The sequence below is a fragment of the Sardina pilchardus genome, chromosome 19 (assembly GCF_963854185.1).
Source record: "Sardina pilchardus chromosome 19, fSarPil1.1, whole genome shotgun sequence".
In the NCBI taxonomy this organism is placed as follows: Eukaryota; Metazoa; Chordata; class Actinopteri; order Clupeiformes; family Clupeidae; genus Sardina; species Sardina pilchardus.
This window is the reverse complement of record NC_085012.1, coordinates 6,249,258-6,270,513: the sequence shown is the minus strand read 5'-3', so window position 1 is coordinate 6,270,513 and position 21,256 is coordinate 6,249,258. Positions and strand designations below refer to the sequence as shown.

General features: G+C 39.5%; 1 protein-coding gene and 2 long non-coding RNA genes across 3 annotated transcripts; 2 read left to right on the top strand and 1 right to left on the bottom strand.

Moving 5' to 3' along the window:
- Nucleotides 1-678: 678 nt before the first annotated feature.
- LOC134066182 (ADP-ribosyl cyclase/cyclic ADP-ribose hydrolase 1-like) lies at nucleotides 679-20,780 on the bottom strand. Its single transcript, XM_062521427.1, has 9 exons — nucleotides 20,707-20,780; nucleotides 20,411-20,534; nucleotides 4,741-4,867; nucleotides 2,433-2,571; nucleotides 2,181-2,263; nucleotides 2,013-2,086; nucleotides 1,810-1,902; nucleotides 1,498-1,584; nucleotides 679-1,395 (listed from the first exon to the last, which is right to left on the bottom strand). The coding sequence occupies exons 1-9, from the start codon at nucleotides 20,714-20,716 to the stop codon at nucleotides 1,299-1,301; spliced, it is 834 nt and encodes a 277-aa protein (XP_062377411.1). The 5' UTR covers nucleotides 20,717-20,780; the 3' UTR covers nucleotides 679-1,298.
- LOC134066191 (uncharacterized) lies at nucleotides 8,098-9,605 on the top strand. Its single transcript, XR_009936385.1, has 3 exons — nucleotides 8,098-8,183; nucleotides 9,129-9,170; nucleotides 9,567-9,605. It is a non-coding gene; the product is annotated as an uncharacterized LOC134066191 (long non-coding RNA).
- Nucleotides 9,997-11,779, top strand: LOC134066190 (uncharacterized). Its single transcript, XR_009936384.1, has 3 exons — nucleotides 9,997-10,028; nucleotides 10,363-10,430; nucleotides 10,818-11,779. It is a non-coding gene; the product is annotated as an uncharacterized LOC134066190 (long non-coding RNA).
- Nucleotides 20,781-21,256: the final 476 nt, after the last annotated feature.

Genomic DNA, 21,256 nt, shown 5'->3' with positions numbered 1-21,256 from the left:
CATAAATGCAGTTCTAGGGTCTGGGCAGCTTGCTTTTGATGTTTGCTGTACAGGTTTGTGCGAGTAGCCTACTGGCTGAGGCTGACTGTTGTTTCTATTCTAGGCTTCTCTTGCCAAAGACAGATTACTGGACTGGCTCCCCCTTCAATCTTTGTTCAAACGTAGACTATTTAAACGGAACATAGGCCTAATCGCGATGTGCATCTATTCTACAGTATTGTTCAGTATGCTGCACAGCAAATCTAAGACATTAGGCTACTTTCTGTTTTGCATAGCCCAGTGTGGAAGTCAAGTTACTATGCTTCAAGTCCGAGTCCAGGTTCGAGTCTCCAGTGTTCAAGTCTGAGTCAAGTCCAAGTCATTAAAAAGAAAAAAAAATCCAAGTGAAGTTCGAGTCGAGTCCTTATTGGTCGAATTGAGTCCGAGTTCCGTACTAAAGTAAGCATAGTCTACCCGTAACATGATGATGTGTGATGTATGAAGCAGTAACAGTCCATTGCACTAATATTAATATTACAAGTAATTTACATATTAAAATCATACACCAAATAATATTCTAATGACATATTACAATAATGACATTACAAAAAAAAGAAAATTTGACTTTTTTATATGTTAATTTTGAATTTAATACCAGCAACACATTAAAAAAAAAAAAAAAAGCTGAGACATGGGGCAACAACATGCTGGAAAAATTGTGTCATGATTCATAAGAAAACGAAAGGAGGAATATTTCACTGCTAATTAGGGTAACTGAGAACATGATTGGGTATGAAAAAGAACATCCCAGAGAGGATAAACGATGAAGCAATGTCATTTGAATGCTTCCTAACATGACGTATTTGGGGAGTTCATCATCTATAGTACATGATATCATTAAAAATATTGTAGCTTGTAGCTTTCCTGCTGGAAAAGGAGATTCTGCAGTGGTAATGACTGGTCAGACAACACATTCCACAGTAGAAGTCTAATAACATAGAAATGCATTTAAATTCAGTCTAGCCATTTAATGATTTGATTATAGGTGCAATTTAAAATATGTTCAATTTGATATGTTTTCAATATCCAAATGTTCCATTACAACATTACAACAGGTATTTTCTGTTTTCTAAGGTTTGTTTTGAAAATTAAAAACCAATGACCAAATGTACAAAGACCATACAACATAATCATCAAAATGAATTGAATGTAGGGTTTCTGAGTTAATAAGGTAACTATAATGAAAGTACCCTCAATTAATGAATAGATTAATGGACCAACACAATCAATGTGTAACAATGACTATGCATCCAGGGACATTACAGAACCGGCTTCTTCCTGTTCAAGAGGCTGTCTGCACAGGTGAGGCAGGAGTACTGCTTCGGATTCTTCATACATTGGAGAATCATCAGAGTCCTGAAAAGTGAAGACACAAATGCTGATAAACGACTTGACAGTGTTTCCTCACAACAACACTAATAGATAAAACATTCGTCGATGAGAAATATATCAACTAACAGGTCGTTATCAGTGCAGGTCCACCGGAAGCCTCTGGCTTGGAGGATTTTGATCAGGTCCACAATGGATCCCTCTGTGCAAGACTCACTGGTGAAGAGAGCAAAACCATTAGTCTACTAAATGAATTTGTGCTGTTCAAAACCATCATACTTGAAGAGAAGAGAAAAATGTCCCAGACACAAAACATTATGCTGCTGGTTGAAGGTCCAAAGGCTAGAGAGTTATAATTTAGTCGTTTGCTTTGTGTTGTCAGAAGCACCGCGCTACGCAATGACATACTGTATCTCTCACACTCTGCATCCAGAATCTCACATGTATGGTCCCTCCAGGTTGGTTACCACCTTGATGTTAACATGATGCACCATCCGTGGGTTCAGACTGTCCAGTTCCACACCCCCAAACATACTGAGAGGGCAAGAGGAAAGATAAGACTCAAGTACCTACATTTGTAAAGTTTCCACAAGAATTAAATATACAGTTTGTTTGCAAACCCATGAATCCAATATTAGGCCTACCTCTTCCTGTTAAATGCATCTGTAATGGATCCATTAAGTATGACAGTGATGTTACCACAAGCGGCTTCTGCAAACTTTAACACAAAACAGTCTCACTTAGTTGAATACTCAATTTCTAAATGCAACACAAAATAATAATAATAATAATAATAAAAAATGGACTCTCACATTCTGTGATGCCTGTTTCCAGAGAGAATAAACGGGATGGTTCACACAATCAGACCATTCAGGGCAGGCACTGAAATTGAATCCTGATAAACAAAAACAACAAATGTGAAAAAATGAACCCCGCTCCAGATCTTTTTAACCAGTTGTACAAGGCATGTAGACTGTAAATTTGCCTAACTAAATTGGGCAACCCAGATAAATGACAGTATATATTTATAGGCCCACTGTGTAGAAATGTAGAATGTACAGTACCTCTATCTCTCTCCTCCTTCCCACACCAGATGAGGTCATTGAACATGTAGCCCACCAATGTGTCCTCCAAAGTCCAGAAACGACGTGTTGCTGCAGAGTAGCTGTGTACCAGATTGTGTGTCTTACTCCAGAACAGCAGCTTGAGACAGAAACAAAGACTTTTGTAAAGTAAAACTCATTCTGGAGGCAAGTTACACTACAGCTGCCCAACTTGAACTGTTTGCATCCATGGACTGATTAGCCTATATCAAGCATCCAAGACCTAGCCACAGTGCTGCTAATTGCATCTCCTACAGTACGTCCTTTGATCATCTGACCCAACCCAGTCTTTAACTCATTCTTGTTATGTTGGTATAGCAGTCTGATCATTACAACCTGACACATGTGCCCTCATTTTATAACCCAACTAGTCTCTTGTAATTCTCTGCTTAGCCTTGAATAATGGGGGGATTGGCTAGCAAATGCATAGGCAAATGTATAGGGGTTTTAGTGTATGAAATAGGTAGGACATCTTGGTACTGCAAGTCAAGGGTTATTGGGAAGCTATTTTCCTATTAATGAATGGGGAGACATACGTAAGGGAGGTAAAATTGACATAAAAGGAACATTAGGCTTATTTGTGTTTAAATTGGACGAAATTGTCGCCAAGTAAAATTGTGGGGAAGAGAAGTGAAAAGCCCAAACACTTTCACATTTCTGCTTGTTAGCCTTGGCAGTGATAGCATAATGGTGAAGGAGCTGGGATACAGTGTAGCCTACAAAAGGTGTGAGTTCAAATCCCAGCTTCCCCCATTGTGCCCTTGAACAAGGAACTCAACCCCAAGTTGCTCCGGGGACAATGTAGTCCCTTGAAATACTGTAGAATTGACTGTAATTACCTAAGTTACAATGGATGGTACATGTCTGCTAAATGAAAGAATGTACATTTAAAGTTGACTGATATTTAGCACTCTTATCGAAAGCAGCACAGACTCTTTTATCCAAAGCAGCACAGACTCACAATGGCGGGAATTGAACTGTGGTCGACCAATTGTCTGTCGGTAACGTTATCACTGCTTTACCACACCCTTCTCTTCTTGTCCTGCTACCTCTCTCCTGAGCGTGGGCTTGGGTCCCCTGATCCTCTACTCTTTCATCCTTTTTGTCTCTGTCTTTCCATCCCATTTTTCTCACTCATCTCAGGTTTGTTTTTGTTTTCATATCACTTGCACTCAGGTTTTTCTACTTTCTTCTGTTTAGATTATCTAATCACTTAATGAACGTATTGGTAACAGTTTATACTTAAATCTTTTGGTGTAATCTCACATGCAGTTTACTTGACATCTGTAATGTTCCATAAGAGTTTATTGTACATACTTAGGTTACGTTTCACTGCTGATTGCCCCTTGACATATCAATATTGAAAATGAACTAAAGCTGGGCTCATTTTACAGGATTTTGAAATTGTTTTACTATTCTAAAATCAGGTGGTATGGTATCACACACATAAAGATAATCTCAACTTCTCTGTGATCGGAAACACAAACACACACACACACACACACACACACACACACACACACACACACACACACACACACGTGCAACAAGAGACACACCACAGGATAATGTTGCCCGTTAATCAGATCTGATCAGACTGGAGGAGGGAAAGCCCCACTGATTGTCTTAAGTGGCGAATCAGGCCCAAAATTGGCCTATTATCCTTTAATGTGAGCCTGGCATAACAGACTCAACTGAGAGTTGGTTTGGTGTAAACCAGGCTAATTATGCACACATCAAAGCAATTTCTTGTGCTACTTTAAGTGTTTTCTGTCCAAAGCTAGGGAGTACTCCAAAAACCCTAACCCTAGGACTCACCCCATCCATATTCAATTCAATTCAATTAAAACAACTGTATTTATCCCCGAGGGGCAATTTCTCCATGCAGGCATAGTGACATATAAGACGCACGACAAAAGACAAGACAAAAGGGAGAACAGGACAGACAGGGGGGGGGGGGGTGTGTGTGTGGGTCCCAGTCTCCTAGTACCAGTAGAGATGTGCCAGTGTTCCCTCCACCACCTCCCCATTCCACGAGTAGTTCTAAGCTCATATTATAGCCTAAGCCTACCATATCCATAGGGGATGTTAGTGAAAGGCACTCACACACAACTGATCTCTCAGGACCACGGCCATCTTTTAAGCCAAACATGCTTATTCTCAGCACTTAATGTCATTCAGATGGGCGAAATGAATCAAATATCGACAGTGAGGAGAGATTCAATAATCTTGTGTTAGTGTTAGTTGTGTTGCTACGATGGCAGTTTACCTTGTCACAGGGCAGCGTTTGTGGAGTTGCTCGGAACATGCGTTGGTAGTCTTTTACTCGCACACTACATGGAGTTCTTCTTACCACTGCCTCCTCAAACTCTCTCCAGATCCCTTCACAATCATACCTAAGAAACAACAGGGCATTGAGCAGACAGCAGATCATAAGATAAGATAATATAAGGATTAGCTTTTATTGTGTCCTAGGTGGAAAAATTTGCCTTCGGCAATTGAGAGAGAGTGAAATGCACAGATTAGACAAAAAAGACAAAAACATACAGTAACACAAAAATGTTAGTTAACACAAATGATACAGAGACATGTAGGTATAAATAAGAAGCTAACTTCACATCCACACACACATATAGCCCAAAAAAACCCCACACATACTGCCACCCAAACACATACACATACTACCATCCCACTGGAAAGTAGGCCTAATTTAAGGTCAGGAGGTTCCCAACCTTTTTGGGGTTAAGCAGGCACACCAAAGGTCAAACAAAGATGACAAGGCACACTGACTTACAGTTATTGATTATGCCACACATGTTATTATAGGGCAGGCTATAAGAGGGGTGTTCATTTTTATGTCCATAATTTTCCTCTATACAGTGTTTAGTTGAGACCACTGAAATAGGCCTATGCCCACATGATGTTGATTATGCTGCGTAATAGATCAGTAGCCATTTAGGCTACTTTATAACAACCACTTCATGACTAAAACCGGTTTAGTGAATTCTAGATCCTGTTTTATGATCCTGTATAAAATCTCATTGGATTCCTCAAAATTCCACAACACACCTGGCTTTGCCCACGGCACATCAGTCGAGAGGTATGTGATGTGTGTGTACTACTTTAATGGATGTGCGGTTGAACATTGAGTTTGTTTTCTGGTCACATTCCTCTCCCTTTCCTCTCCACAAAAATGTAGATGTTTTCTCTCTCCTGTCGTTCTTTGTTTGTTGATCTGTAGCCATGTAGGATACTTTATAACAACCACTTCATGACTACCTAAAACCGTTTTAGTGAATTCAAAAATAGACATCTAGACAATTTTAAGATCCTGTATAAAATCTCATTGGATTCCTCAAAATACCACAACACACCTTGCTTTGCCCAAGGCACATCAGTGTGATGTGTGTGTAGTACTTTAATGGTTGTGCGGTTGAACATTGAGAGTTTGTTTCCTGAAGTCATGTTTCTCTCCCTCTCCTCTCTACGGAAGTATAGATGTTTTCTCCCTCCTGTCTTTTTCCCTCCCCTTGTTGACAGTTACAGTACAGTACAGTGCAGGCCTGAGCTAGAGATGAGGTCATCTTAAGTTTAAAGATTATTACAGTGCATGAAAATGCACTGTACTGTTCTTCCTAGACTTCTTATTATTATATTTATTATTATTCCGCTTACCACTTTTTCTGACCGCAATTTCTCTTCAACCGTTTAACTTAGAAACTTCATTCAAACTTTGTAACGTAGGTATTCTAATGGATCGGGTTGCTATGACTTTTCAACTTTGTAACTTTTATACTTTTTGAACTATTAAATAAAAACTATTCAAAATTTCCCCATAGACTTAACATTGGCCTCTATGACATCACAATCGGGTCGTTGAGCAATTAGAATCTTATGCCAGGTGGCCAGCCCCACCTGCAGCAGCCCTCTCTCTCTCAGGCTTTAAGCATACAATCTCTCTGTGAAGACTACATATCCTGTTAACTGTTTCCTCTTTCCACAACTGTTTCAAAATAAAAGTCCTCACTGCAATAATACACTATTAAATCATTTAACCCCTGAAACTACTCAACTATTTAACTGTTCAACCATTCCAACTGTCAGTTATCATCAACTATGCCTCCAGTCAACTAAATGAAACCTCCATGTACCTAGCAACCAACATAGCAACCATTAAAACTAAGCGTTTTTGACAGTTTCCATAGCAACCAACATGATTATACTACAATAACTTCTTTATTCCTGATAGTGGGCACCATGGATACCCTAGCAACTACTGTTTCAAAATAAAAGTCCTCACTAGCAAGTTAGCATTGTTAGCATGGTTAGCATTGTTAGCATAGTTAACATAGTTAGCATTTTTAGCATAATTGCTAAAAATGATTAGCTAAGTTAGCTAATCAACCTGGTTAGCATTGTTAGCATAGTTAGCATTTTTAGCACAACTGCTAAAATGATTAGCTAAGTTAGCTAATCAACGTGGTTAACATTGTTAGCATAGTTAGCATTTTTAACACAACTGCTAAAATGATTAGCTAAGTTAGCTAATCAACCTGGTTAGCATTGTTAGCATAGTTAGCATTTTTAACACAACTGCTAAAATGATTAGCTAAGTTAGCTAATCAACATGGTTAGCATTGTTAACATAGTTAGCAATGTTAGCATAGTTAACATTTTTAGCATTACTGCTAGAAATCATCAGCTAAGTTAACTTATCAACCTGGTTAGCATTGTTAGCATAGTTAACATTTTAGAATTTAGAACAATCTAACCATTTAAACCATTTATACGGATTTCAATGAAACCCATGAATAGGACTTACTGCTTTCAATGATGTAAAATGATGATTTTTACATCATTGAAAGCAGGAAGTCCACAATGAAATCCGTATTTCTCCCATCCAAGGTAAACTGAGGGAATGATGCACACCATTGAAAAACATGACTGGTTTTCTAAAGATACAAAGCTTAATGCTAATCGGTGAAGTGTCCCTTTGAACTCAACTATTTGACTGTTTGGTCATTCTAACTGTCAGTTGTCATCAACTATGACTCCCGCCAACTGTTTCCTCTTCCCACAACTGTTTCGAAATAAAAGTCTTCAGTACCATAATTCCCTATTAAATAATTTAACCATTTAAACTAGCCTAGGCTACTCTACAATGTGCAGAGTGCTGACTCCTTTGATGTTAATGTGCCTATTTTTTTGTCTGTTTGTAATCCAGCATGTGGCCTATTGTAGGCCTACACCGTATAGTATTGAAATATGTCTAATATTCTACCAACATTCATTTGTTATTTTATTAATGTTTATATACTTCTGAAACGAAAAGCCTAGCCTACCGTAACCTACACTGACAAAATTTGGGAAATATTCTTGAAAGATTGCAGTCTTTTAACTAATGCCCCTCATTCAAGCTTTACTCAAAAGACTACAATATTTGTAGGCTACAATAAACATCTTGTCGGTGTAAGGTAAAGGTAGCCTTAACCAGAGACACTGAAACATAGGCCTACTGCTGATGTGGTTTGATTCATTTCAGCTGGCCAGCCTGTTCACGTGAAACCTTTCAGTCATTCCCGCCACGCCACATTTCAAGGATTTCTCATTCAATGCCCAGGTCTTGACTGTGCGGTACTGCTTTTCAGTTCAATTTGTCGTAGCTGCTACTTGCATTGACGTTACCCTGAGGAATATAATTCCACATCCAAGGTAGGTTATTTTAAGGTCATTGATTTCTAAAGTGTAATGTAGCCTTAATGTTCTTTATGTCTTAAGAATTGTCCGGTATCTAGCTGCTAACGTAAGTTAGCGTCTAAGTTAATGAAGCCTCTGTTGGTAACGTTAGCCAACGTTAACTTTTGACAACCGGCTCATAACTTTCCATTTTTCGTATATCAACCAAGGGGAAATTAAGTTAAAATGTAACAGATAGTGGAACTTTTGATTGAGCATAATGTTTCTAATGTTTAAGTCTTAACAAGTCACATATCTTAGTATAGCGAAATAGCTTTTGAGTCGAGGTTACGTTAACGCTAGCTAAATGCCGATGCAGGTGTTGATAGTTAACTTTATTCTGGCATGCTAGTCACTTTCGTCACTCGCCTTGTAATGTACCCTTGTGCTGTTTGCCGTATCGCAACCAAGGTTATATTAAGTAAGTAGTGCCAATTTAAAATCTGGAGACGAGCGTATTGTTAGTAACTCCTAAAATTACTCCGGCATGTTCTGAAGATTAGCCAAGTATGGCAGACCGGACAGACTGCAAGTTAGTTAGCGAGCTAGGTGACGTTAACGTCACCAAATTAAAGATTTGTTAAATATCCGGCATACCTTAACGGCATCTGGCCGCTACTTTGTATAACATTGTATCCAAGGGCATTTGATATTACAATAATGTAACCTAACGCTATTAGTGCATGTCATAAAATGAAGACTTGTCTGTTAACTTTAGAAGTAGCCTAACGTTAGTAATTAACTTTTAAGTAAGTACCAACAAATCGTTAGCTCAGCATTTGATTATTTATAGCCACACAGTTGTGATTATTTGAAATATACAAGTTCAAAACCAATCTAATGTTTCTAATTATGTGCTTGATAAGTATGGATGCTTGATGCAGTGTTGTAATGCAGTGTTGGTATTGTTCTGTCTTTCAGGCTTTTCCCATTTGAGACTTGGTTATCACTCTTTGCTGTTAAGTGAGTTTGCACTTTACTACTTTTCAAACAACAAGGTTGTTTGACAGCTTTGACATTCATTTGAGAATTGTTTGTCATCTAATGTTTTGGGGATTTTATACGATTAAGTATGACTAGTTTTAAACACAACAAAAACAAAGATATTATAATGCTTTATTATAGCCCTCACAAAATGTAACCTCAGTTTCAAATGTCAGCTGTAACTCCAGCAAATAATTTGAATAGTGCTTGTTTATTGAAAGTCACACAGTTGAGGGGTTGCTGCTGATGACTGTTCAAAATATAGCAGTGACTAGAAACCTATGTAATGCTTCTAAATATGTCCTTGTAAATATGCTTATTTTTGCACTGTTGTAATAGATATTATCTTCTGTCTTCATTCGTTTCCCATTTCAGGCTGTAGAGTCAACACACTTGCTGTCCATCTCTGTTGGCACTCAGTGAGTTTGCACTCTTTACTTAACATTCAATTTGTTTGACTGCTTTGTCATCCATTTAAGAATTGTTTGTAATTTATTTTTAGACTGTTACACAATTGAGTATGACTAGTTTTAAACCCAACACAATGAAAAACAAGATAGTATAATGCTTTATACTATAGTCCTCTCTCAAAATGTAACCTCATTCAAATGTCATAGCTGTAACTCGGAATAGTACTTGATTAAGTCACACAGTTGAGGGGTTGCTGCTGATGACTGTTAAACATATAGCAGTGACCAGAAACCTATGCAATGCTTCTAAATATGTCCTTGTAAATATGCTTATTTTTGCACTGTTGTAATAGATATTATCTTCTGTCTTCATTCGTTTCAGGCTGTGGAGTCAACACTCTTGCTGTCCCATCTCTGTTGGCACTCAGTGAGTTTGCATTCTTTACTTAACATTCAAGTTGTTTGACTGCTTTGTCATCCATTTAAGAATTGTTTGTCATTTATTTTTAGACTGTTACACAATTGAGTGACTATGTTTTCATTGTGTTGGGTTTAAAACTAAAGATGGTATAATGCTTTATACTATAGTCCTCTCTCAATGTAACCTCATTCAAATGTCATAGCTGTAACTCGGAATAGTGCTTAAGTCACACAGTTGAGGGGTTGCAGCTGATGACTTAAACATATTTGATAGAAACCTATGTAATGCTTCTAAGTATGTGCTTGTTGCGGTCTTGTAATGGATTTCCTCTGTCTTATAGGCCTCTCCCATTGTGTGGGAACACCCGACTGTGTGGCCATTTGTGTTGTGAACCTCCCCTGGCTCTCAGTGAGTGTGCGCTTTCTACTTTAGAAACATTAATGTTGTCTGACCGCTTTGTCATTAATTTAGGAACTGTTTTTGTCATTCATATTATTTTTAGGCTTTTACACAATTGAGAATGACTGTGTTCAGTGTGGTGTTTAAAAATAGATGTAATGCTATATTCTATAGTCCCCTTTCAAAATGTGGGCTCATGTTTAAACACTATTGCTGTAACCTAAGCCAATAACTTAAATAAATGTTTGATAGTCACAGTTGTGGGGTTGCTGTCTTAAAAAAAAATACTTTAATATATCAGTGACTATTTGATGTTCAAAACCAATGTAAATCTTCTGAATATGTGCTTATAAATATGCATGCTCATTGTAATGGATTTTTTCTCCTTGTCTCTAGGCCTTTCCGATTGGAGGCTGTGAGGCTTACGGTTGACTTTGGTCAGCTTTGGCGAACTGTTGGCACTTTGTGCTGTCTACCCCTCCCTGGCACTTTGTGCTGTTTACCCCTCCCTGGCACTTTGTGCTGTTTACCCCTCCCTGGCACTTTGTGCTGTCTACCCATCCCTGGCACTTTGTGCTGTCTCCCTGGCACTTTGTGCTGTCTCCCCTCCCTGGCAAGCTGTGCTGTCTTCCCACTCCCTGGTACGCTGCCCTGTCTTCCACTCCCCTGGCACTTTGTGCTGTCTACCCTCCCTGGCACTTTGTGCTGTCTACCCTCTCCCCCGGCACTTTGTGCTGTCTCCTGGCACTTTGTGCTGTCAAGAAAAAGCGAAAGACAAAGAAATATCAAAGCTGAAAGAAATATCTGAAATATCCCCGAAATATACCCTCCCTGGCACTTTGTGCTGTTGAACTGAGACTCTATCTGAGACTATACATCTATCTATCTGATCGATCTATCTCTATCCATCTCTATCCATCTGAGACTATCTGTCTGTATATTCCCTCACACTCTGTGCTGTCAACCAGAGAGACTATCTATCTGAAACCATTTATCTATCTTTCTGAGACTCTATCTAGGAGGTGATCTGAGCGGCGATCCGTGAGACTAAACTACACTACCTGTTGGTTGCTTTAATTTTTCAAGAGAACAAATTGGTGAACAACTACTATAGTAGTGATACTATATTCTGATTATCAATAATTGTGTGTTGTGTACAGCTTGATTTCTAAACAAAGTCTAGACAGCATTGATAGAAGTAGCGGAGCTAAAAAACATATTTGTAATATAACCTTGCCTTTTTATTTTGAACCAAGACTTTATATAACAGTACATTTGAGTAAGAAATTGTTTGAAAAGAAATACTGTAAATTGAAGTAATACTGTATTCTACTGAAAATAATAAACTTCATATTGAATCCAGTTGTTCAATAATCTTAATTGCACATACTGAAAATTGTTATTGTGAAGTGTTAAATCATGGGAAGAAAAGGACGACGTTCTGAGGCTCAGAAAAAACGCTGGCGGAAGTTGGACCTCTCTGAAGTTGATACACCAGATCAGCCTGTCTTAGTGCAGAATGAGTTGAATGATAAACAAATGCAGGTAAACTATGTATCAAATGCCTCTAGGATAGAGATGGCGCAGAATGGCATTCAATGTGTTCAAGCAACGCATTACCAAGGCGATGTGAGGTATGGGGTTAACGCCAGTAAGCAGTGCACATGTAATTCCCTGACGTTTCTAGCTGCTCTTCAAGACCGAACTGTGCTGAACAGTGATGACCTTGACCACATCTTGGAGAAGGGTAACTTGATGTATAGTAGTGTACAGGAAAGGTTGAGTACTAGATATGGCACAGCACCAGCCCACTTAGCCACAGATGAGTTACCTGATACTGTTGAAGTACATGGACAGACACATCATGTTGTGAAGCACCTGTCACGGTATGGTTACCTTAGACGAGATGGACCTGATGGCCAAGACTTCATAAAGCTCTCTGAAAGACTGCGTTGTTTATCAAGTGATGTAAATTATGCACTACTAACTGTAGGCAGTCTTACAATTGCTCTGTTTAACTCTGAGAGATACGGCTGGTTTGATCCTCACAGTAGAACGTCAGATGGGTTCCAGATTGAGAATGGTACTGCAGTGATGTTGACCTTTACCAATTTAAATGAAATGATTGACCGACTACTTGTGTTCTGGGCCCTGGTTGAGTCAAGTGATGAATGGATTTACGAGTTCATGCCAGTATCTTTCACATCTGATAATGCACAGGCAAACTCACTGGGTGATGGTGTGCAGCCTACTCAAACTATAGATTCCATAGCCTCTACTAGGCCTACTTCAAAGCATTCAGTAACCAAACTTCGCAAAGATCAAAGACGCAGACGCAGAAAAGCTGCTCAAGTTTTGAAATGTCATAAGGAAATTGAGGACAGAGAGAGGGAACACAAGGAAATAGTAAGAAGAGAGAAGAACAGGTTGAAACAGCAAAAATCTTACAAAAAGAACAGGGCAAAAAAGCTGGTGCATGAAAAACACAGATATGCAAACTGCTTTCAATACAATAAGCAGAAGAGATCACACATCAAAGATCGTTACATGCATGAACCCAGCTATAAGTTGAAACAAAAAGCATACATCACCAGTCGTTACTCTCATGATTCAAATTTCAGATTGAAACAACAGGCTTACATACAGCGCCGTTACTCTCATGATTCAAATTTCAGATTGAAACAACAGGCTTACATACAGCGCCGTTACTCTCAAGATCCAAATTTCAGATTGAGGCAGCAGGCTTACATACAGCGCCGCTACTCTCATGATGCAAATTTCAGAAAGAGACAACAGGCTTACATACAGCGGCGTTACTCTCATGATGCAAATTTCAGAAAGAGACAACAGGCTTACATACAGCGGCGTTACATGCAAGATGATTTTCGTTCAAGGCAGAAGTTGGCCATGAGAAAGCATTATGAATGTGATCCAATGTACAGGCAGAAAAAAAAGGTAACCTATACTGACAGATACAGAAATGACCCTCTCTTCAGGCATTATAGTTCTTTACGAAAAAGTAATGCAAGTCTAGGCATAAATAACAGTTTCCAGAAAGTGCTTCACAAAATGCGCTGTGCTTTACATATACAGCAAAAGTATCGTCATCTTACACACCTGTCTAGACTTCGATCAGAGCAAGAGGTTGAACAACAGTCTAGACTTCGATCAGAGCAAGAGGTTGAACAGCAGTCAGCACCAACAGAAAGCACCCTTTTGCATGATGCCATCACATCTTTTCGAATGGATGTACAGAACGGCCCTACTTTTGTGTGCACAGTGTGTCACAGAGCTTTGTTTTATAACCAGGTAAAAGAGTGCAATCGTGAACGTTATCAAAAGAATCGAGGCATGGTTGATCAATGCTTAACTGGCAAATATGTACATACATGCAGTGATCAATGCAGTGCACTTGAATCATGTTGTGCACCAAATGAAATGACAGAGTGGATTTGTTACAGCTGTGATGAAAACTTGAAGATCGGGAAACTGCCGGCCATTGCTGTCAACAATATGTTAGAGCTATCACCAATTCCTCCAGAGCTCAGTAATCTAAATATACTTGAGAGGCATATCATAGCACGGTTTATACCATTTGCAAAAATAATCAGTCTTCCCAAAGGCCAGCAGAAATTAATACATGGTGGAGTTGTGTGTGTCCCTTCAGACGTAGAATCAACAGTCAATGCTTTGCCTAGACCCAGCAGCCAGTCACAGCTTTTGAAAGTGAAGTTGAAAAGAAGAATGAACTATACAGGGCATTACCAGTTTCAAACTGTAGACATGACCAAAGTATTGCGTGCATTATCAAAACTGAAAGAGATGCACTCTGAATACAAAGACATAACCATAACTAATGACACACAAGCTTTTGGGGATAGAATGAATAGTGTGGCAGAAGAAAATGACATCAGTGCTACAGACGAGGTTGATCTAATGGAGACTGATGCAATGGATGAGTGTGACATTACTGACCCAGGACATTCAGAGGTAAATAGTGCAGGCAATCAGCCTAATAATGAAAGCCATGAATTACATGATAACCAGAATGCACTTGACACTGAGGAGGACACAAGTCAGCAGAATGGAGGATGCTCAATAGATTCATGCTTACAGCCAGCTGATATTGCACAGGAAATGATAACATTTGGTGAAGGTATATTCTCTGTTGCACCAGCTGAAGGAAACAAACCAGTTAGTTTTTTCAAAGTTCCTAAACTGGAGGCAATGGCTTTCCCTGTGCAGTTCCCTACTGGAATTAATACTTTAGATGAAACACAAAGAGCAAATAAATTATCGCCAAGCAGATATTTCAATGCACGTCTCTTTTGTGTTGACAACCGATTTGCTCACGACTCCAATTATATTTTTTTCGCACAATTTATCACAGAAATGCATTTGGCAAAATCTTCTATGTCTATTCAACTGCGTAAAGGAAAACCTATGACCAGAGATGGACGAAAAATAACGGCAAGAATGCTCCAAGACAAACATGAAGTCGAACAATTGATACGAAACAGACATGCTACTCGATTCATGCAGCCTTTGAGAGGATCACCTGCTTACTGGGAAAAAACTCTAAGAGACCTCTTTGCAATGCTTCGCCAGCTGGGCACCCCAACATTCTTCTGTACATTTAGTGCTGCCGAAATGAGATGGCCAGAGGTCATAGAAACAATAAAGGCACAGCAAGGAGAGCAGGTTGACTTTTCTGAGCTCGACTGGGCATCAAAATGTGAGATTTTACGTAGCAATCCTGTCACCACCATGCGCATGTTTGACAAGCGTGTTGATGCACTTCTCAGACACCTACTATTGTCACCAGCACAGCCCATCGGTGAGGTCATTGACTACTTTTTTCGAGTCGAGTATCAAGCTAGAGGTTCGCCACATATACATATGTTGGTTTGGTGTAACAACGCACCTGTATTTGAGGATGACCCAGATGAGAAAGTGTGTGAATTTGTGGACAAGTACATAACATGTCAGCTGCCTGACCCAAATACAGACCCTGAGCTTTTCAAAATAGTGACAGAGGTGCAAACCCACAGCAAAAGGCACTCCAAGTCATGCAAGAAAGGAAATAAGCACTGTCGGTTTGGATTTCCAAAGCAGCCTGTCGAGAGCACATTTATAACACGCCCAATGCCAGCAGAGCTCATGGACGAATCTGAGGATGAATCTGATCATGAACGCTCTTCCATGTCTCCTGAAGAAGCCAAAACTAAGCTGAGGCCTTTATGGGAACTGCTGAATAATTCAACAACATCATTTGAAAGCATCCCACAGTTACTTGCCCAATGCAACTTAAGCTATGAGGAATACCTAAACTGTGTCAGCTCATTAACAACGTCCAGTGTGCTAGTGATGAAACGTCAACCAAAGGACTGCTGGATTAATGGCTATAACGAGCATTTGTTGAGGGCCTGGAATGCCAACATTGATATTCAGTTCATCTTGAACCCTTATTCCTGTCTGATGTACATTTTGTCATATATTTCCAAAGCTGAACATGAGATGAGTGAGTATTTGAAAACAGTTGTGTCTGACACTTCTCAATCCAATACCTCTGACCGTGAGGAAATGAAACAAATCATGCAAGCATACTCAAAAAACAGAGAGGTTAGTGTTCAAGAGGCTGTTGCACGAGTCTGTAGCTTGAAACTGAAGTCTTGCTCTCGAAATGTGATATTTATACCCACTGATGACAATGCTTTAAAAATGAGTGTCCCATTAAGGTACCTGAATAACAGAATTCCTGATTCAGAGAATGTTTGGATGTCTGGAATGGCAGACAAATACAAAAACAGACCAGATACACCAGAATTTGCGACAATGTGTATGGCAGAGTTTGCTTCCACTTACAGAGTTGTGTATGGAAGGCAGAAAGAAGGAAAAAAGGTTTTACCACTTCAAAATGAAATGGGCTTCATTCAAAAGCGAACAAGAGGAAAGCCTGCCATTATCAGATATGCCCGATTTTCAGAACAAAAAACTCCAGAGAAATTCTATGGCACATTGCTCAAACTGTACGTCCCTTATCGTTCAGATTCACAGTTGAAACCCACAGGTTTTCCAACATATGAGTCATTTTACACATCAGGTTCTGTAAGACGTCCTGGAAGAGACTATAATGAGAGAGTGGTTTCTGTTGTCAGGGAGAACAGGTCACAATTTGAAAAGAACAGTGATGCAATAGAGAAAGCTATTGAGAACATAGAAGAAAATGGGCCTATGGAGGATGCATGGACAACACTTGCACCTGAAACAGAGCTTCTTCGACTTGAGTGCATTTCTGAGCGTGAGGAAATAAATCCAGACGAAATGACTGAGCGGGATGACATTCCTGAATACAGCTCAAGTACCACAAACACAGGAAGTGCAGCACCAATGTTTGAGGCTCCTCAAATAGACCCTACTGTGGTCCGTAACATGTATCAAAATCTAAATCAAACACAGGCATCTATATTCTATACAGTGCGTAAATGGTGCATGAGACGCGTGTGGGGACAGAGTGCCGATCAGTTTTTTTACTTTGTCACTGGTGGAGCTGGAACTGGTAAATCTCACCTCATCAAATGCATTTACGCAGAGGCATCAAAGATACTCCGCAAGTTACCTCGCATCACAGAGGAAAGAGACATGTCCATGCCCACTGTCCTTCTCACAGCATTTACTGGCACAGCAGCCTTCAACATATCTGGCAAGACACTGCATTCTGTCCTGAAACTGCCAAGAAGCCTTAAACCACCTTACCAGTGCCTTGGAAACCGTCTAGATGAAGTGAGAGCAACCTTGTCCAATGTTGAAATAATTGTCATTGATGAAGTGTCCATGATATCAAAATCACTCTTTGCATATGTCAATTGGAGACTGCAAGAAATCAAAGGCAGCAAGAAACCTTTTGGCGGAGTCTCAATCCTGGCCTGTGGTGATTTCAACCAGTTAAGTCCTCCTGGTAAAGCCAAACCTCTCTGTGTGTTTGAAGATCATGTTCTTGATATCTGGAAAGATTGGTTCCAAGTAGTCACTCTCACAGAAATCATGCGCCAGAAAGATGATGTGCCATTTGCTGAGCTGCTCAACAGGATAAGGGTGAAACGCAAAGGAGAGGCATTATCTGAAGCAGACAGAGCTCTACTTGCCCAGACTATATGTCAACCTGATGACTGTCCCAAAGACATTCTGCATGTGTTTGCTACAAATAAAGAAGTAAACCAACACAATGCAAATACAATATCTGCTCTATACTCCGAACTGGTCAACATTGATGCCCATGACTATAAGAAAGATCTACGAACTGGTCGGATGGAAAGGCAGAGAGCACCTTTTGAAGGACATAAAGGAGATTTACCAGACAGACTACAAGTTGCTGATGGTGCTCGTGTGATGCTCATGAGAAACATAGACGTGGAAGATGGACTGGTTAATGGTTCATTTGGAAAGGTTGGTAAAATTGTTTATCACGACCAAGATGGCAGATCACTTGTAAAAATGCTTGGTGTTGAATTGGACAGTCCTAATGCAGGGCAAAGACATCGCAATAAAGGACCAGGAGGACCAGACAATTTGGTGTACATTGAAAGAGTAGAGGAACCTCTTAGTAAAAAGGGTGTGGTTCGTCACCAATTTCCAATGACTCTAGCCTTTGGTTGTACCATACATAAATGTCAAGGCATGACGACAGTTTCTGCAGTGGTCTCGATGCAGCGCATATTTGAACCTGGCATGGCATACGTGGCTCTCAGCAGAACGACTTCACTACATGGTCTACGCATAGTGGATTTTGATGAAAATAAAATATATGCTGATCCAGAAGTCACAGTTTCCGTGAACAGTATGCAAAAAGTTGACTTTAGAAACGCCATGCCCCTTCTTCACTGCCTCCCCACTCTGAGATCACCATATTTAACACTGATCCACCACAACACTGAAGGACTGTCAGCCCACATTGATGACGTGAAGAGACATCATGAACTGTGCCTCGCAGATATTTTATGCTTTACTGAAACACATCTTTTTGGCACATTTGTCCCTGAAAATATCAATTTGGAGAACTATCAAATGTATAAGCGCAATAGACATGTGTCATACACTACTCTTTCGCATTTTGCACGGAAAAATGGTGGGGGAGTTGCTATGTTTGTAAAAAGCCATGTTCAAGCCCATCACGTGCCATACATACAGGGTGTGACTGATCTCGAATTCCTGGTATTGAAAGTTGTTGCTCCAGTTCCACTACTAATTGCAGTGATTTACAGACCACCGGATTACAACACAAATCTGTTTTTGCCAAATCTCTGCCATCTACTGGAGTCTTTACATGTTATTGCTGATAGTCCAGTTATAGTCTGTGGGGATTTTAATGAGGACATGTTGACCAATGGAAGGAAGCCAATCTATGAGTTGTTCCAGTCTAAAGGATTCACAAATCTCATTACCACCTCCACCACTGAGAAGAACACATTGTTGGATAACATCTTCATCTCTGATTCTCAGCACTGTGCCCATTCAGGTGTTCTACAAACATATTACAGTTATCATGATCCTATATTTTGTATTTTAACTTGATCTCCTGAATCTGACACCTTTCACCTCAATCAGAATGGAACTACATCACAGAATCCCATGCATAAATTAGGAGGAAAGTAACTTAACTTGCACTTGAACTGATATGACCGGAGCTTAACAACAGCTTCAACTTGAATAAAGAAGACAAGAGTTTAAACTTGAAGTATAGAAAGACATAACTAAGGAATGAAAAGAAAAGAAAAGAAAAAAAACTAAAGAAGAGTTTAAACTTGAAATATAAGGTCTAGTCCTCCTCCAACCAGGAGGACCAGAGTCCTCCTGGTTGGAGATTGGTGCTAACCCCATCATCCTGAGTGCTTGTGTGACACAGAATGATGGGGTCACGCCGTACAACTCCTTGTCCCCCTCCTTCTCTCTCAACTCTCCCTCATACCTTTTCTCTGTCTTGCCGTTCAAGTCCCTCTGCTCCTCTTCTCTCTCTCTCAACCTCTCTGTCTTTTCTCTCTTTATTCCCCCATACCTGTGGGGTAAACCATTACCAGTCATCAGCCATCCTTCACACCTGAAGTCCCATCCCTATATCTGCCCTACCATCAGCTGTTGCTGTCCCTTTGCCCGGATTCCTGGCCCACGCACCCTAGCGACCCTGCTTGCCCAAATTCCCAATCCCTATGGACAATTCATTCCCTACGCTGGACTATTTGAACTTTCTTAAATGGGATTCATGCATTACTGTACTGGTTATGTAATCATCCTACCTCTTTGTAACATGTTCTTTGTTTAACACTCTGTCAATATGTAATGTTTTGGAGCTCTATGAGTGAAATTAAATTGAAATTGAATTGAAACTGAACGACTGAGAAGAATACTCTGTTGGACAATACTCTGTTGGATTAGCATGGTTAAGATTGTTAACATAACTATAAGCAAACATTAGCTAATCAAATGTATTAGCATGGTTAACATTGCTAGCATAACTGCATAATAATTAAGTAACATGGTTAGCATAGTTAACATTGTTAGTATAGTTAGCATAGCTGCTAGGTAGCCTTAGTTACACATTAAACATCCAGTAAGCTATCTGCGTAGATAGCAACTTTCATTAAACTATGCAACCACCATGTCTACCATAGCAACTCCTTAGTTACCGTATCTAATGATCTGTTTTAACTATAAATTAAATAAATAAAAACATATTTTTTGCATTTTCATGCACTGGTAATTCCTTGGAATTGCATTTCTAGTTATTGTTGTTCATGTTTATTGTTTTGCTTTACAATGTTCCGTTTGATCGTTGTCTCTTCATCACATGTTATTGTCTTTGCTGTTTACTGTCATTTTCTGGGTAACTCAGAAGTAGACTCAGATTCAGAAGTGAGTGTATAATTTCGGATATGTGTATGTTACATACACATTATTAAAACATTTTTTAAGAAATAGTCTTACTTTAGCCTTACTTGGAACTGGGATTGATTAAGGTGATATAATTGTAGCATCGGCCAATGACAATGTGCCTCAAGTTTGGGGTGGTGCCCAACTCTGCATTCAATTCCTCCAGGAGGAAAAGCACAGCCACCAGTCCTAAAGACAGACACACGCAGAGCTGAGAACTGTGCAGACATCAAACACATCAGAAATTGCCCAGAGTATGAACAACTTGAAAATATGAACTTGGGCACAAGGAATTTCATTAATTATTTTTTTATAAGTACATGACAATAAACTTGAACTTCAATGACAAGACTCAACTCACCTAATATCATGATGGGTTGTTGATTAGATTGAGATGGTGTTGTCTCCACCTAGTGGCCTGACTTTAGAATAGCACACACACATAATTTATATAAACAGAGTGAGAGAGAGAAAGTGGTGTGATGTGTAACTGACCAGGAGGGTGTTCCAAGAACTTGGTTTAGTGACAAACCTGGGTAAGTTAACTCAGAGCAAGTGGTAAACTTCTTAAAAGAAGAGATAAATGGCTTCTTTTTCCAAACAGAACAATGTCATAGGATTCTTTTTGTAGAAAGTGTACCACTTACTCTGAGTTAAATTAGGTTTGTCACTAAACTACATACTCGGAATACTCCCCTGGCTGGTTTCAGGAAGTACTAGGTGGGTCTGAATTCATCAGAAACAGGAATGCACATAACAGCAGTTGTCTGTGAGGAGAATACTGATTTCTTATATGCTCTGCTGGTAGGTCACCCCTAATATTTTAACATACTGTTACATAAAGAAAAGTTGTAAGTAAATAGATAATCACACACTCTTGTATGAACATCATAAAGAATATTAAAACAGTC